General features: G+C 36.9%; 1 protein-coding gene across 1 annotated transcript; it reads right to left on the minus strand.

The window, feature by feature from the left end:
- Positions 1 to 13,432: 13,432 nt before the first annotated feature.
- Positions 13,433 to 15,663, minus strand: LOC127076248 (protein NEGATIVE GRAVITROPIC RESPONSE OF ROOTS). Its single transcript, XM_051017847.1, has 6 exons — positions 15,485 to 15,663; positions 15,304 to 15,379; positions 14,493 to 15,001; positions 14,028 to 14,199; positions 13,880 to 13,942; positions 13,433 to 13,772 (listed from the first exon to the last, which is right to left on the minus strand). Exons 1-5 carry the CDS (start codon positions 15,488 to 15,490, stop codon positions 13,923 to 13,925), a joined length of 783 nt encoding a protein of 260 aa, XP_050873804.1. The 5' UTR covers positions 15,491 to 15,663; the 3' UTR covers positions 13,433 to 13,772; positions 13,880 to 13,922.
- Positions 15,664 to 18,124: the final 2,461 nt, after the last annotated feature.

Here is an 18,124-nt window from a genome sequence, read left to right on the forward strand (position 1 = left end):
AGACCTTTCCTGGAAACGGGAAGATGCATGATAGATATTGAGGAAGGAACCATGACCCTCAAAGTTTATGATGAAAAGCTCAAAATTGATGTGAGGGATACTATGAAATTCAAGGATGACGAGGGAGCGAGTAAAAGTATTGAAGTGTTAGATACAGTTTTTGCTCAATCTATGCAAATTACAACACCCAGGTTTCCTTTGGAGAGAGTTTTGAGTTTATCGATTGTTGAGGATACTGAAGGAATTGATGAGAAAGAATCCGAAGTGGTAGCAATGTTAAAGGAACAACCGCCTTGGGTTCGTTCCCGACCGCAACGGTGGGAGGAGCTTCGACCTGAAACATCTTCAGAATCAAAACAGGATATAAAAAAGGGGATAGAGTTGAAACAATTACCAGAACATCTCAAATATGTTTTTCTTGACAATGAGGAAAAATGTCCAGCAATAATCAATTCAGGTTTGAGAGAGACCCAAGAAGGAGAGTTAATCAAAGTCCTAAAGAAATACAAGGGTGCTATTGGGTGGGCGATGGACGATTTGAAAGGAATCAGCCCGACAATGTGTATGCACAAGATTTTGATGGAGGATGATCAGAAACCGGTCGTCCAACCTCAAAGAAGACTGAATCCAGCTATGAAAGAAGTTGTTCGCAAGGAGGTTGTGAAACTTTTAGATGCGGGGTTAATTTACCCAATATCTGACAGTTCGTGGGTGAGCCCAGTTCATGTGGTACCAAAGAAGGGAGGGACAACTATGATAAAAAATGAGAAAAATGAGTTGATCCCCACCCGTACTGTTACAGGATGGAGAGTTTGCATAGACTATAGAAGACTGAACACTGCTACAAGGAAGGACCATTTTCCTTTACCTTTTATCGATCAGATGTTGGAAAGATTGGCAGGTCATGATTTATACTATTTTCTGGATGGGTACTCAGGGTACAACCAAATTGCGGTGGCACCTGAGGATCAAGAAAAAACAGCATTCACATGCCCATATGGAATCTTTGCTTATAGAAGAATGCCATTTGGTTTATGCAACGCACCTGCAACATTTCAGCGGTGCATGACATTCATATTTTCCGATATGCTTGAAAAGCACATGGAAGTGTTTATGGATGATTTTTCGGTTTTTGGATCTTCTTTCGAAAATTGTTTGTATACTCTGTCACTTGTGCTGGAAAGGTGTCAACAAACCAATCTAATTCTGAATTGGGAAAAATGTCACTTCATGGTGAGAGAAGGGATAGTACTGGGTCATAAAATTTCCCATTAAGGGATAGAAGTTGACAAGGCAAAAGTGGAAGTGACCGCCAATCTCCCTCACCCTGTGAATGAGAAAGGTATACGGAGTTTCTTGGGACATGCAGGATTCTATCGTAGGTTCATCAAAGATTTCTCCAAGATCACAAAACCTTTGACTAGCCTGCTTGTGAAGGATACTCCGTTTCTGTTTGACAAAAAGTGCAACGAAGCCTTCGAGACTCTGAAAAATAAATTGGTGTCTGCTCCTATAGTGATCTCGCCTGACTGGTCTCTACCCTTTGAGATAATGTGCGATGCAAGCGATATAGCAGTAGGGGCAGTCTTGGGGCAAAGAAAAGACAAACGCCTCCACGTCATCTACTATGCTAGCCATGTGTTGAATCCAACCCAGATGAATTATGCAACCATTGAGAAGGAGTTACTGGCTGTGGTTTATGCCTTTGACAAATTTCGGCAATACTTGTTGGGAACAAAGGTAATTGTTTATACTGACCATGCTGCGTTGAAATATCTTTTTTCTAAACAGGACCGAAGCCAAGGCTGCTCAGATGGATCTTGCTGTTGCAAGAATTTGACCTTGAAATTCGAGACAAAAAAGGGTGTGAAAACACCGTTGCTGACCATCTGTCCCGAATGTCTCCGATTGAAGAGACGGAAGAGGAACACCCCATAAAAGACGAGTTTATAGATGAAAGAATCCTCGCGATGGTGGGTGTTCCTTGGTTTGCGGACTATGCAAACTACCTGGTAGGTGGTATAATTCCTGACGACTTTGATTATAACAAAAAGAAAAAGTTTCTTCATGATTGCAGGTTTTATTTGTGGGACGAACCATTCTTATATAAGAAAGGGGTAGACGGACTCATTCATCGATGTGTCCCTGAGGAAGAACAAAATGAAGTCTTAAAGGCTTGTCATGAATCAGATTATGGGGGACACTTTAGTGGAGACAGGACAGCCGCAAAAGTCCTCCAATCCGGGTTGTACTGGCCCACGTTGTTTAAGGATGCCCAAGTCGTTGTGAAGGAATGTGACAGATGCCAACGGACAGGAAATATTTCTAGAAAGAATCAGATGCCTCAAAAGGGCATGCTTGAAGTGGAATTATTTGATGTTTGGGGAATAGACTTTATGGGGCCATTTCCACCCTCATGTGGAAAAAATTATATTCTGGTGGCTGTAGACTACGTCTCCAAATGGGTGGAAGCCGTAGCTCTCCCCTCTAATGACGCTAGAGCAGTGGTAAGCTTTCTTAAACAAAATATCTTCTCAAGGTTTGGTGTGCCTCGAGCACTTATCAGTGATGAAGGAACACATTTCTTGAATAAGCTCATGGAGAACTTATTGAAGAAATATAATGTGAAGCACAAGATTGCCACACCATATCATCCCCAAACGAGTGGGCAAGTTTAAGTGTCTAATCGGCAAATTAAAAAGATTTTGGAAAGACAGTGAGTGCTTCACGAAAAGATTGGGCAATCAAATTGGATGACGCGTTATGGGCGTACCGAACCGCTTTCAAAACACCAATTGGCATGTCTCCGTATCAGCTGATTTATGGTAAGGCTTGTCATCTCCCTCTGGAATTGGAGCACAAAGCCTTTTGGGCATCCAAGTTCTTAAATTGTGATCTTGAAAAAGCCGGTGAATCCCGAATTCTTCAACTTCACGAGTTAGAAGAATTTCGTAATCAGGCATATGAGAATGCAAAGATGTACAAGGAGCAAACACGGAAGTGGCATGATCAGAGAATCATCAGGAAAGATTTCTGGGAAGGACAACTGGTATTGTTGTTCAATTCGCGGCTCAAGTTGTTTCCTGGGAAATTAAAGTCCAGATGGTCCTGGCCATTTGTCGTGCATAAGGTTTTTCCCCATGGAGCAATAGAGATTAAGAACCAAGACAATGGAGATATATTCAAGGTGAATGGCCAGAGGCTGAAGCCATATTACAGAGGCCAACAACCGGGTTTGATTGACCATATGCGCCTCGCCTAATGAGGTGGGAAACCGTCGAGCCATGCGACGTTAAACGAAGCGCTTCGTGGGAGGCAACCCACGTGTTCGATTGCTAACTTATTTTGCTTTTTCTTTTCTTTTCTGTATGGGTGTGAAATGTTGTTGCAGCTAAGGAGAAAGGATGCCATAATCATAATCACGTCGCAGCGACAGGATGCCAGACCAAAGGAGCATTGCCGAATTCAGAAAATGAGAAAAACAGGGCATCCACACGGCCACCCGTGTGCTGACACACGGTCGTGTTAATCTAAACAGTGGATTAACACGGGCGCCCGTGTGCAGGAACACGGCCGTGTTAATCTAAACAGTGGGTTAACACGGGCGCCCGTGTGGTGACACACGGCCGTGTTAATTAAAACAGTGTATTAACACGGGTGCCCGTGTGCAGGAACACAGCCGTGTTGTTTGTAACGGGTAAAATTTTCAAATTTTGTGATTTTGGGTATTTTCAATATTGGGCCCCACTTGCTATTTTATCTCTTCTCCACCATTCATTCTCACTTTTTCTGATTTTGGAAACCTCTCTCTCCCTCTTCCTCCATTGTTAACCTAGCCTCCATCAAACTAAGCTTCACTTTTCTCATAGCTCCACTCACCTTAAGAAATTTTTGTCAGGTACCATTATGCCTCTAAAGCGTGCAAGCAAGGAGAATGAGGTAGCCACGTCTTCTCGACCAAAGTAACGGGTTAGACGCTCTACAAACACTCATGGCATTTTGTTCGACCAACCGAAGCATCAAGAGAGGTATGTGATTCTAGCAAAAGGTAAGCTTATTCTGACCCGAGATATGTGTGATGCCACCCTGGATGAGTTAGGTTTGAAAGAGGAGGTGCACCGCATGTTCCACACCATCGATATGTTGGAATACATGCAATTCGAAGCACCGACCTTCGCTCGGATCACCCTTGAATTCTTGAGTACGGTTGAGTTCAAGATGAGGAGAAGGTGGACAGGGCCGGAGTTAGAATTTTATGGGCAAATTACTTTCCGCCTGTTTGATGAAGATCATGAGTTATCGGTTGAGGAACTGGGGAGTATTCTGAAACTCCTGGTATCTGGACCCGGATCCCCTCCGGACACTTTTTCTGCTGTTGATTTCTGGCAAGCTATTACAGGTAAAACTAGATATAACCCTAGCTCGGGAAAAGCTTCTGGAATTCATAACCCGTGCTTCAGGTATGCACAAAAAGGGCTAGCATACACCTTGTTCGGACGAGGTGATAGTACTGGGGTTGCGGCTAAGAGAGAACTATTTTTTCTGTATTGCATGGCTCACAATGAGCGAAGCAATGCAGCGGCTTTCTCCGCCAATCATCTGAAACAGGTTGGCCATGCAACTACTGGGGATATTTCTGTAGGTGGTATGATCACGCAGATTGCGGGCCACTTCGGGTATGATCAACTTCTGATGGAAGAGACTGCAGTAATGGACAAGACTAAGATTGACATGCACACGCTAGTCAATCAACAAATGATTACCATCCGACCGACTCATTATGCTCTGATGATTCACAATGTGGAAGTGCTCGCACTACCGGCACCTGGGTCCATTAGCATTGCCAATTCTGCTAATTGGTTGTACACAGGTTCAGCCCAAGCGGTAGGGGAAGATGCACAATTTGACCATGACCTTTCAGGTGAGGACATGGAAGAAGATGAGAGGCAAGCTACCCACGGTATGCCACCCCCACATGATTCGAGCCTACATGGTGAAGGCTCCTCTTTTATGTCCCAGGACCAGTGGGGTTGGATCCAGACGGAGATGGGAACTCTCCGCACCGAGCAGACCAGACAAGGTGCGGAATTAGATAGACAGAGTGTGGAACTGTTCCGACAAGGGACAGTCATGGATGACATGCAGGCCATGATGCAACGTCTGATGTTGCATTTCCCGCACGATCCTCCGCCTCCTCCTCAACAGTGATCACTGTAAGTCCCCTTCGTGTTTGAATTTAAACATTGAGGTCAATGTTTAGTTCAAGTGTGTGGGGGGGGGGGGGGGTTTCTCCTTTCATGCTTTCATGTTTTATTTTCTTTCAATTTGTTTTGTTTTTGTTATGTTATCATTATATTAGTATGTTTGTTTGTTTTGTTTGTTTTCTGTTCTTTTGGACCTACTGTATGTACAGAGTGATGAGAAACGGTTGGACGAGCCCGGGATCAATGGTAGTGGATGAATGACACCCCTCAAACTTAGGCTGATAAGGCACCCCGGAAGTTGATGCAACCTTGAGAAAAGAAGTCGTACACAATTTGGGGACACCGGACCAAGAAAGCGGTATGGAAAGACCAAGTCAGAAAAGAACCACATAACACGAGGAGACTTCAGAGCTTGCAAGCTAACCAACATGGTGAGATCACAAAAAGCCAAACACGAAATATCAACATGAGAGTTCAGCCAGGTATGACTTTATCACTCTGATTTTACGTATGTCCTGTTGACACGTCACAGCATGACAACACACACTGAGGAAAGTTGTTTGTTTAGCCAGGGCCTTTCTAGCCATCCCTTTATGTATGTTTCCCTTCGTAAACCCCGTTGAGCCTTAGCCATTTTATTCATCGTAAACCCCATGTTAACGTTTAAGCATTATTCATCATAAAACCCCTGTTAACTTTTAATCATTCAGTTCCTTTTGTGTCATAACTCGGTATGATTGTGTGAATTGCAAGATGTGCAATAAAACTAAGTTTGGGGTGGAAATCTTGAAAGAGAAGGCAAGTGCATAAGATGAGATCATACAAAAAGAAAAATAGTATGTATTTTCTTTAACAGAAAAAAAAAGAAAAAAAGAAAAGAAAGAAAAACAAAAGAGAAAAATGCACTTGCCGAGACCTAAGACTCTAACAGATATAGAATGCTCGGAAAATTTGAGTAGAAAAAGAGTCAAAAGAGTGAAATTAACCCCCAGAGTATACGTGATGCACGAAAAAAAAAAGAGAAAGAAAAATCACACAACATGACCACCGAGTTCAAAATCCTTTGTTATCCAATTTTTTTGTTTATCCCACCGTACCCAAGCCCCGTTACAACCTAAAAAGACCTCAAAAAGTGTGTGGAATCTGCTGTGGTAGTGACATTAGAATGTATTTAAAGTTAAGAGTTTGGTATTGCATACTGTGCTGTGAGTGTACACACCTAACCCTGAGAGATATTGTGAGTGTGTGAAAAGCTTGCAGGTGAAGAGGTTTCTGATGTGGAAATGTGGTAAACTGCCTGAACCGGAGAGACCTGAAACTCGATTGGAAAGGAAGAACACAAATGGTGAAAGACTAGGTTGCATTATGGAAAATGAAGTCGGGGGTGACCTTTGTTTGGACTCAATACATCACTTGAGGACAAGCAATGAGACAAGTTTGGGGTTGTGATCAGCCACCATTTCCATTGAATTCCCGCTGTTAATCCGACATATTTTCATCACTTTGGTAAGATTTATGTTGATTTTTAGTTGCTTTGGAGTCAATTACATTGTTTTGTTGATTCGGTATCGCATTGCATTTGATTACAAGTTTATGTCAAAAAGATCTCGTTTATGCTTCGTTTGGTAGTGTCATTGTTACAGGCCATTGCACAGGTTTAAAAGCAAGAATGGTGAAGTTATGGACACTCTAAAACGCAAAAATATGAAGAAACAGCAGGTCAACACGGGCACCCGTGTGCCACAACACTGCCCGTGTTGTTGGTCAGGCAGGGCAAGAGAGGAGAAGAAAAACAGAGATCGACACGGGCACCCGTGTTCCACCACACTGCCGTGTTGATTAAAACAGTGCACCAACACGGGCACCCGTGTGTAGGAACACGACCCGTGTTGTTGCCTCTGTAGCTGATGCTGAAAATAATTAATTATGGCGATCAACACGGCCACCCGTGTGGTGACACACGGCCGTGTTGATTGGACGCAGCATGGAAAACCTAAATTTTGCTTTGTGAACCGATTCTGCTCATTAAGGGTAGTTTGGACCTTTTGCTTGGATGAAAGTGATCTGAAACTATAAGAAGGCCTGGAAGAGAAAGAGGAGGGGACCTTTTTGACAAACGAACGAAAGCATTTCATTGGAGAAGATAACGAATACGACGGAGTTGAAGACGGCGAGATTCAAGGGTATCAACCATTGAAGATCAAACTCTTCTAATTCTTTGTAATGTCCAATCTTTACTTTATGAGTTCTTTAAGTACTATGAGAGGCTAAACCCCCTGATGCTAGGGGGTGGTCCTGATGTTATCGCATGTTATGAATTTGAACAAATGATTTCTTGACTACTATGTTATGTATTTCAATTCAATTGTGTGATGTTATTATGCGTTTGTGTCGGACAAATACAAATTGATCTACGACTTTCAATAACAGGATTGTGAATTGTTAGGGTTTTCACACAATTGGGTTTATGAATGCATCATCTAGGACTAGTAACTTTCGTAAATCACCGTAAACCTTGATAATTTGTATGATTAAAACCAATGATTGATTGAATGGACATTTGAGTAAGAATTGGTAGTTTAATAGTTTCTTCCTTAAGGACTTAAGTAAGAACATTCTGAGGTTAGGTGATTGAATGCTTCATATGTATTAAGGAAATCTTATTGAATTCATAACCGGGTAACTCAACCACCCATCCTAGCATCTTTTATCTTAATCAATTATTTTTACTATTTTCGTGTTTACGATTTCAAAACAACCAAACCATTATCTTTTTGTTCTGATAGAATCAAATTAAAATAAGTATTTCCTACGCAGTCCCTGAGATCGATACTTGGAAATAAAACTCCTTATTACTACATCGGTAAAAATAGTACACTTGTTATTTTTCTGATCACTAGGCACAAAAACATTTTCTATTTGACTTAATAAAATAAGAAATGCTTTCTAATCATTCAAAAATGTGTGTGTGTGTGTGTGTGTGTCTGCGTGCATGCACGTGTGTGTGTGGGGGGGGGGGTGGGTGGGTAGGGTGGCAAAGGGACATGCCTGTTCTGTTTAGGGTCTCTAAACAAAAGCCCTAAAAATAGGGTGGGGCAGGGCATGCATAATCGAGGGTGCGGGCCTAAAACCTTGATTTTCCCTGCAAGAAGATGAATGTAGAGTCGGGCGGTCATGGGAGCACTGCACATTTTTATCCTAAAAATGAAAATTTTATGTTAATGCCCATGCCCGCAAAAGCCCTTATAAAACAATGCAGAACAAACACATTAGAGAGTGCATGCCTAAAACCTTCGTCCACCCTGTAAATAATTACGGGAAAATTGGGCATACCTGACAGACCAAACTCATTTTCCAACCCCCATGTGTGTGTGATTTACCTTAGTAAATTCAAGAGCTAATCTTATACCTTTACAAATACAAATTAGTCTACACAGACACGAAGAACTTTCACATTTCTTCTCTTTCACAATTATGAAGGATTAGGTTCCTTTCTACATTATATGGATCTATGTGCTTACAAGTATGAAGTTAATGATCTTAATGTTGTTGACTGTCTTAGTGTTTTGATGATGACAATGTTGATGCTTCTATAAGTTGGTGGTGATATCTTTCTAATTCTATGATATCTTAAGCCTCATCAAAAAGAAGATTCAAGGTTTTAGTGAAATGATTATATGATCGAGGCATTTTACAACGAAACTTATAACTTTAGAGTTGTGAAAGAGAGGAAATGTAAAAGCTCGTCTGGTCGTGTGTGTTTGGGTGATCACAATCTTGTGAAAGCAAGAGAATAACTCCTAAGATAATAAAGAATCTCTCTCTCTCTCTCTCTCTCTCTCTCTCACACACACACACACACACACACACACACGCACACACACACACACACACTCACACACACACACACACACACACACACACACACACACATAAACACAAAAATACACACACACACACACACACATATACATACACACACATACACACACACACAGATACACACACATACACACACGCGCACACACACACACACGCACACAAAAAAACAGACAACCTTTGAGGAATCTCTCTTTATTTGATAAAATCACCTAAAAACCTTTATAAGGCCTAACTATTTGATTAAGGGATTTCCTGATTAATTAGTCAGCTTTTACAACTAAATAATCAATTATTTTCACTTTATAGAGTCTAAAATCGATTGGAACACTCTCTTAATGATTATAACAACTAAATATCAAAACCTTCCACTTGTGGCTTGAATAATCAATAATTGAGGTGAAATAATCGATTGGCCTAACCGATTATCAGTTTATTTTGGCCCATGGATTGTTCCCTTTTTGAGCCACACTTTCTCTTATATATAAATGAGGCATCTCCTTATTTGAAAACACACCAGAATTCAGATGTTTATTATTTATTACTATTTTATTACTCTCCTTCTCCCTCTTTAATATTTTTTTCACCAAAGTTACCATAATGCCTTATCAATGAAAATTACTTGTGAGGAAAGTGGTGCACTCGTGTTGTGCCATTATTTTATTTCAAGAGTTCGATTCTCTTGAAGGTTCGTGTTTGGTTATTAAGATAAACCAGTGAAAAGCTTTGTTCGATTATAGAAGTCAACCTGGTAAAAGTTCAGTTTGGTTATTGAGATTAGCCTATAAAAGCTCTACTCGATTCGTGGGCTCAGCCAGTGTAAAATATCTTGTTTAGTTGGGGGAGATAAACCAATTTAAAATCTCTCAGCTCACTTGTATCAAAGGTTCTTGGGTATAACCTTTAAAAGCTCAAGTTATTATTAAAACTCTAAAGAAGATCTCTTGGGAAAGGGAGCATGCCAATATTTGGCCGAACTTGTATTAATCTCGGTATCATCTTTCTAACCTTATCTCTTTACTTTCTTTATTGTTTTTATCCCATTGATTTTCTCTATGCATTTTCAATTCTAACACAAATTTTGTTTTAAGTAAAAAAATCTTTTAAATTAATCATATTTTTTAAATACCACAATTCACCCTCATCTGCAAAATAAATGTGGGACATTCTATAAGTTACCTATGAAGGAACTACTGAGGTAAAAAGGGTAAGGTTGGACACGTTAAATAATGAGCATGAACTTTTCAAAAAGAAACCTGAAGAGAACATCAGTCAAATTCAAACACGATTTACCCATATCGCGAATCATGTGAGAACTATGGGATTATTTTTTCAAATGAGTAATTGGTTATGAAAATTATTAGATGCCTGAGCCATAGTTGGCAATCTAAAGTCACTGGGATTTGTGAATCTAGGGACTTAACAACCATGGATACACACACACACACACATACACACACACTCGTTTTGGTAAATTACAGGAACATGAGATGAAGTTGAAAAGACTTTCCAATTCCATGGATGAAGAATGAGAAAAGAAGAACAAAAGTCTAGCTCTTAAATCTGAGAATTCTGACTTCGATGCTGACATGTCACTCATGATGCGAAACTTTGGAAAATTCTTGAAACATGAGAAACAACAACAAGAGGAGAAAAATAAAAACGAAGGAAAATATTCTTTTACTCCTACATACATGCTATCAGTGTGGGAAGAAGGGGCATATCATACTAAACTTTCCTCTAAGCAAGAAGAAAAATCAAAATCCGAAGAAATCCAAGAAACTGCAGAAAAATGGAAAGAAATCTTACATTATTTAGGATAACAATGATATAGAGTTCTCACATAATGAATACGATAACATTTGTCTCATGGAAGATCATAAAGACGATGAGGTAACCTCTTACTTTTTTTATCAAGATTTATTTCGCATTTGTAAGAAGCTAACAAAAGAAACAAGTAAATTGAAACATATTTTCTCTACCTTCAAGGACATTATTTTTTCCTTTGAACTAAAAAATAAAAAATTGTTCGAAGAAATAGAAAATCTTAGAGAGACATAATGATCTAGTCCAAAGCTCGTCTCCTTCTAACAAAGAATTAGATGAATTTGTCAAGTGTAATAAATGTGATACTTTGAAAAATGAAATTTGTGATCTTTAGAAAATACTTGACAAGTTCACTAAAAGAAGAGACAACTTGAATATTTTGTTAGGAAATCAAAGTGCTTCCCACATTAAGGTCGGTCTTGTCTATAAACCTAAGAACAATAGTAAAAACTTTAGTAATATTTGTAATGTTTAATCTACATCTCATTGAAAAATCTTAAACTGCATTTAGTTTAATAAAGACAACCATACTTCTATGCTCTATTTCATTAAAAAAGTCATAATAGCACACAAGGACACTCTCATTCAGAATTTTATAAAAAATATTGTGAGTGCAAAATGAAAAATTTATATGCCTCATCACATCTTTGTAATCCTGATATAAAATCCAATGGTAGAAATATTTATGAAACTAACAGTAAATGATCCAAAATGGCATGAGTACCTAAATTTAAGACTTGAGTTTTTATTGCAGGAATACTTTACAATTTTGAGCGATAAATGGCACCTTGATAGAGGTTGTTCAAAATATATGACCGGTGATGAAATTCTTTTCTCCTTCTTCACCCATAAGAATAGAGGATTTGTCTCTTATGATGATAACAATAAGGGAACGATTTTAAGTTTTGGTACCAACGGTAACTCCCCCAATGCAATGATTGTGGGAGTTCTTTTGGTTGAAGGATTAAAACATAATTTACTTAGTATAAGTAAATTATGTGGCAAAGGTAACAATGTAACATATGATTCTTTTGGATGCATGGTCATAAAGTATAAATCAAATGAAACTCTTTTACGAGCTCAAGAAGTGGAAATACCTATACAATGAATTTAAATAAAATTCCTACAAATAATGTTTGTCTCCTGAGTAACGAGGATAAATCTTAGATATGGTATAAGAGAATATATCACATTCACATGGACCATATAAATAAGTTGGTTCACAAGGGTCTCGTAGTCGGTCTTTCATACTTGGATTTCAAAAAGAACAGATTATGTGATGTGTGCCAAAAGGATAAACAAGTAAGAGTCTCTTTTAAAACAAACATGTTGTATCCACATACTGACATTTATAGTTGCTTCACATGAATATTTTTACCCATCTAGAACTATTAGTCTTTGTGGTAATGTCGTCTTTGTAGTTGTGGATGACTACTCTCACTGTATTCGATATTATTCTATTTATGGCTTAAGCAATCAATTATTAAGGTGAAATAATCGATTTACATAATCGATTATCACTTTATTTTGGCCCACCATTGATTGTTTCTTTTTGAGACACACTTTCTCCTATATAAATGAGATATCTCCTAATTCTGAAACACACAAAAATTCAGAGTTTTCCTATATAAACTTCTTAGGTTTCATTGTTCCAAGAGTTTGTGTTTGGTAATCCGAGGGTTGAGAAATTCTGCTAAATACATTGAGATTGAGTTTGATTCATGTATTGAGAAAAAGATATATGTCCCAAATTAGTTAGAAAATAAGAAATGTTCTTATAAATTTGGAGTTGTATTTTTCTTGTAACTCATTTGTAGTATTTTGTCAAAACTCTTGATTAGTAGTGAATATGAGATCTATCCTTTTTCTTAAATAGATTTTTTTTATATCAAATTGAATAAACACTTTTTTTTGTGTGTGTTATTGGTCTTTATCTTCTTTTTGTTATTATTGTTTTGTTTGCCATTGTTTGTATATTATCATTGCTGGAGACTATTTAGATTTGATTGTTATTGTTATATGTCACACATCAAATTCTTAATGTGTTTCATTTTTCAATTTTCAAAACCTAGTAATAAAGGGTATTGATTGGAGATATATCTTTCTCATATCTTTGTACTTTGTTGAACTGGGTCCTAGTTATATAATTATAATTGAAGTTATTAAAATAAATATCAAAAGAGATTTTTTAAAGAAAAAACGTTTATGTTTAGTTCCTACCCATTTAGAAAATTTAATCAAAGAAAATAATAAAATAATTCCAATAAAGCATATTTTGCTAGTTTGTCTTTGTCCCACTTTATCACAACATGATAGCAATTAAATTAACAAAAATGTATCAATCATTAGATTAGTGCTTTTAATTAATCCATTCTTATTCAAATCACACTACTCTCCAAACATTTTCTTCATTAAAAATATGTAACACTTGGCACTACATTATCTTTTTCTAAGTCATCATTGGTTCTAAAATCCAACAAAGTTAAGCATTATTTATTCATTCCACACAAAAAGCAACAAAGTAGAGTAGGAAAAAATATATATCAATTCCAAGATGTTACAAGAAGAGTAGGTAACAACAAAGTGGAGTAAAAAAAAGATGAGAATTATGTAATGAAAATTCTAGCCATATGCTAGTAGAAAGAAATCAGAAATCCATCTTGTGATTTTCCATAACATGAGTTGTTCCACATTTGTAGACACAAGCACATGAAAAAATTAACAGATTGCACTGTTAACAAAACAAAGATATCACATATGAACTTCTTTTAGAAAAATTTCATGAGCTCCACTTCATACTCTCCCCACAATCTTGTACATATATTATATATCTTTCACTTCTTTCTCCAATCTTTCTTCAATCTGTTATAGATAAACAACTTAATTAAACGCTTACGAATAAGTTATTTTTATAACAAAAGATAAGTTATTTTTATAACAAAAGATAAAATAAAGTTTAACGGTTTTACCTGAACATGCACTAATTAAAGGATATTAAACATAGGAGAAGAATTATATTTCTAGAACAATATCTGCAAGAGAAAAAAAACTTATTAGTCCATGGATTATATGATGGATTATGTGATGGTGTAAATATGAATGTTAAGATGAATTTACATTCAGAATCGGTTTTGACCCATTTGCTTCCTTCATCAGATCTCTCCTCTGGCTCTTCATCATCATCATTTCTCTTCCTTATAGTCCTTTTGTCCTCTATGCGGTTCTTTAACACCGATGCGCGAGAAGAATTTTGTGTTTGAAGTTTCTTGTGAAGCATTGTCCTTAAAAGCTGTAGATTTCAACATAGTCATTAAAAAAATGAAGCAAAGATATCTATCTACCTTAGAAAATCTTGCAATTGATTGCCTGCGATCAGCAATCTCAGACATTCACGCGGTCAGTACATAGTTGGTTCTTCAATCGAGATCAGACAGACAGTATAAATTTTCTTTTGTTATTAATATCTATATTGAAATATGAAGGGTCTAATCTCAACCCAACGTTTACTGATATTAATATGCTGACTACGTGAATGTGTGAGATTTTTGTCGTAGACGTTTTTATGTCGAAACAAATATTTACCTTTTCCATTCTTGATTCTTGAAGAGAATCTCTTAGGCTTGGTGTTGGATCAAATCCACTTCTACAAACGAACATCTTCTTCATCAAAAAAGAAATAGATTTCTTTCCAATTGATTTCTTACTTTTTTCCGCGCAAATGTCTTTGCATTTATCAAGTATGACACTAAGTGTTTTCTCAATATCTTCATCTTTGTGATCATCTGATAACTCACTGCAAAGTGCATTGCTGATTCTCCTATCAACCTCCAAACTTGAAGGACAGTTAAGAAATCTGTCAAGAGGAAGCTCGGAAATCTCCTTTTCGACATTCGGTTTCCGTCTTAGGAGTTTCGTTAGCTCCTTTTGCAGTTTCCCAATTTCTTCAGGAGTGAAGTCCGGTATTTCCTCCGAAGACGACGACGGATCGTCCTCTTGTTTTGTGATTTCATCTTTGTTCCCAAATGTTCCAATTGCTAGCAAACTATGAGGCCAATCACTGAATTCTTCTCTAGGCTCTTGTTTTGCATGATCTATGTTCAGATAAATTATTTATGTCAGCAGATAAGTTCAAATAAATCGGTTCTAACGTGATCTTAATCTTTTCGTTTTAATTTGAACCGACACGAAAAAAAAAATCAAAATGTGAGGAAACATGTTAAAAAACAGACATATAGTTTATAAATCCTTGTCTGTAATTGTTTTGGTTTTATGCAATTGTTGCTTCATTTTGAAGTATATGTTTTATTTTTTTTTATTTTTATGAGACAATGAGTTATAAACTATAATCTTCCATGATATTGGGAAAAACTTCATAAAAGTAATGAAAACTTACATGAAGTAGATGTAGATGTGTTTGATTTTCCATTCTCTTGTTTTCCACCAAGTTTATTTTGCATCCAACTAAAGAACTACAATGACAAAACAAAAACATGACAACTATGTTAGATGAGGAGTTTCATAAGACAAACTAAATTAACATTAAAGGAAGCAAAGTGGAAGGAGTAAGTAATCACCTTCATGATGGAGGAAGAATGAATGAGATTGTGTAATAATTTGGAAGAACTATGAAATATATAAAGTGAGAGGAAAAGAGGGTAATGTGATGATATTTGGATGATAGTGATGGTGAGGTTGAGAGATAGGTGTCAAATGTGTAAGAATTTGTGAGATAGTGTTTGTTTGTTTGTTTATATGTATTAAAAGAACTAGTAGTGAGTTTCATTTGAAGGTAGATTTTATAAGGCAAAAGATGAGGGTTCAGCTTTGGGATTTGACAACTTGGTGGGATCTTGGATGGTTATAGAAGCCAATAAAATAATATTTATGTGTTATAATGTAAAAAAATAATTGTATAAAAAAGAGGGTTATTTTTTAATATGTTGTCGATTGATTTTTTAAGTGTGTCTCTAACTAGTTATATGCATCACTTATTTAACTATTATTTTATATATTTTGGTTTTAATATAAAGAAAATAGTTAATAAATTTAATGGTTAAAGAATATGATTTATCTTGGTTTTACGGTAAATATTATTATTATTATTATTATTATTATTATTATTATTATTATTATTATTATTATTATTATTATTATTATTATTATTATTATGCATTACAAAAAAATTGTAAAAAATTGTAAAAAATAGGATAAGATGAGTATAATTGAGTAGTACAGATCTAAAACCTTACTCCGTCTTAAAAAAATAAGGGTATAGTGAACTCACAAACACCTCGTCTAAAGTCTAAAAATACAAAAAAAATGTTAATTCTTGCGCCTACAAAAATGCGGCCGGACTGAGATTTTATTTTACAATAACCATGTTTTTAAAAAAAATTCAAAATAATCATATTTTCAAATTAAATAACAAAGTAACCAACTTTCAAATAAAAAAAAATTGTCCACAAAAGGAGTAGCCTGAGGGTATTGGCGCATGCACTCATTTTTTTGAACAGAGACGTCATAGGGTATGACACATGCTTATACGTCATGTCACTGCATCTGGCGCATACATGCATCCTCTAGGAGCATGCGCCACTGACATGACTACTGTGTTGTAATATTTTTTATTTAAAAATATTTTAACAACAAAATAAAATAAAATAAAATGTTAAATAAAAAATTATAATATTATTCCATCAAACAAAATTACACAACGATTGAATAGAAATTTAATGACCTATTCGAATGTAACGTCCATCGGTCTTACACCCCGACGCATTCGCTTTCCTTCGAGGTCTTCCACGATTTTTCTAAGATGTTTGAAGTATTCTAGTATTCACCTGAGCTAAAGGTGGTTGGTGTGAGGTTCCTGAGATATTAGTGTCATCTAATAAATTTTCAATCATATCTCCCTAGTTGTCGGTGCCGTTAGATGTTGTCGTAGTTGGGTCGTGTTGGTTGGGTTACGTGTGGATGAGATGACTGGAAGAGATGAGACATTTAATTATTTTGAAAACAAAACAATGATTCTTATGGTGTTTGAAAGGCATGTGTTGCTTGGGTACTTTGGCGATGTGATGTTTGGGTGCTTTGGTGGTGTGATGTTTGGGTGTATATGTTGTGGGCTATGGTGGGATGAAGTGGAATCATATGCATCATCTGGACTATAGTAAGATGTGGTGGTGACATATGGTTATTGTGGTATGGGTCATACTTCTGATTTTGTGTTTGGGTGTGGCATGAATTAGTTTTGAGGTTGGGTGTATGTGGGTTCATAATCATTTTCGATTGGTGGTTAGGTGTATCTGGTATTGCGATTTTGTGAGGTTGGTTGTTGGGTTTGGGTGAGTTGACATTGTTCCTGGGTTTAGTAATTATGTGGGATTGGTTGTTGCGCGAGGGTTGTTTGATAGGTGTATGATAAGGAAGCTCGTTGGAGTAGGTCAATCAAATACATCGGGTCAGACACAAACTCCATCATTGTAATCGACCTATACCAATTCATATAATTTTGAGTTGGTCTAGCGTCCTGCATGATAGGTTCGTTTATGATCTGTTGATGTCGATGCTTTCATTGACGACACATCTCTCTAGCGAACTCTCTCCAATCAGAATATTTCCATTGGACATCGACTTTTAGTTGATGCCATTGTCCCAAACAAGTCGGGGGGGGGCATGAGATTTGTTGATGCATGTCGAACTTCAGTTTGACATGGTCACTCTAGTGCATCTCCAGAATAGTGAACTTGATGATTGTTGTTTTTGCAGTCTAAACTGCTTCATCCTCGGGGTTAACCTCATGACCGAGACCCAAATATGGCCTATAGATAAACTATATTGGAAAAACACATCATTAGAAGATTTGTAAATTGGTAATATTAAAACTAAATTAACGAGATAATGAGTTATTTAGTTGTAGTACATCGTCTGGCCCAAGGTGATCTATAAGATTTTGATAGAGCGTTATAGCGTGTTTGGGACATTTGTTGCAGTTCATCCTTAGAACAGACAATCTAAACCGAAAAGAGTGAAAATAAATTATTTACAATTAGTTGTAGTATAAAGTAAGAAAGTGGAAATATTGAGATAAACTTACTTTATTGTGTAGGGGAATATAAAGTTGTTCTCGTTGACGGGGGCAAGTGACAACATTCTCGACCAACCCCATGCTTAGAGCAAAAAAGCGCAAGAATAAAACGAACAAGTACAATTTT

This window comes from Lathyrus oleraceus, chromosome 4 (assembly GCF_024323335.1).
Source record: "Lathyrus oleraceus cultivar Zhongwan6 chromosome 4, CAAS_Psat_ZW6_1.0, whole genome shotgun sequence".
NCBI classification, from domain to species: domain Eukaryota; kingdom Viridiplantae; phylum Streptophyta; class Magnoliopsida; order Fabales; family Fabaceae; genus Lathyrus; species Lathyrus oleraceus.

What these genes read in the sequence shown, in the direction of transcription:
- LOC127076248 (XM_051017847.1), bottom strand. An exon ending in CACATCTACATCTACTTCAT is followed by an intron (nt 15,002 to 15,303) that starts GTAAGTTTTCAT and finishes ATCTGAACATAG; the next exon opens with ATCATGCAAAACAAGAGCCT. An exon ending in AAGAATCAAGAATGGAAAAG is followed by an intron (nt 14,200 to 14,492) that starts GTAAATATTTGT and finishes TGAAATCTACAG; the next exon opens with CTTTTAAGGACAATGCTTCA.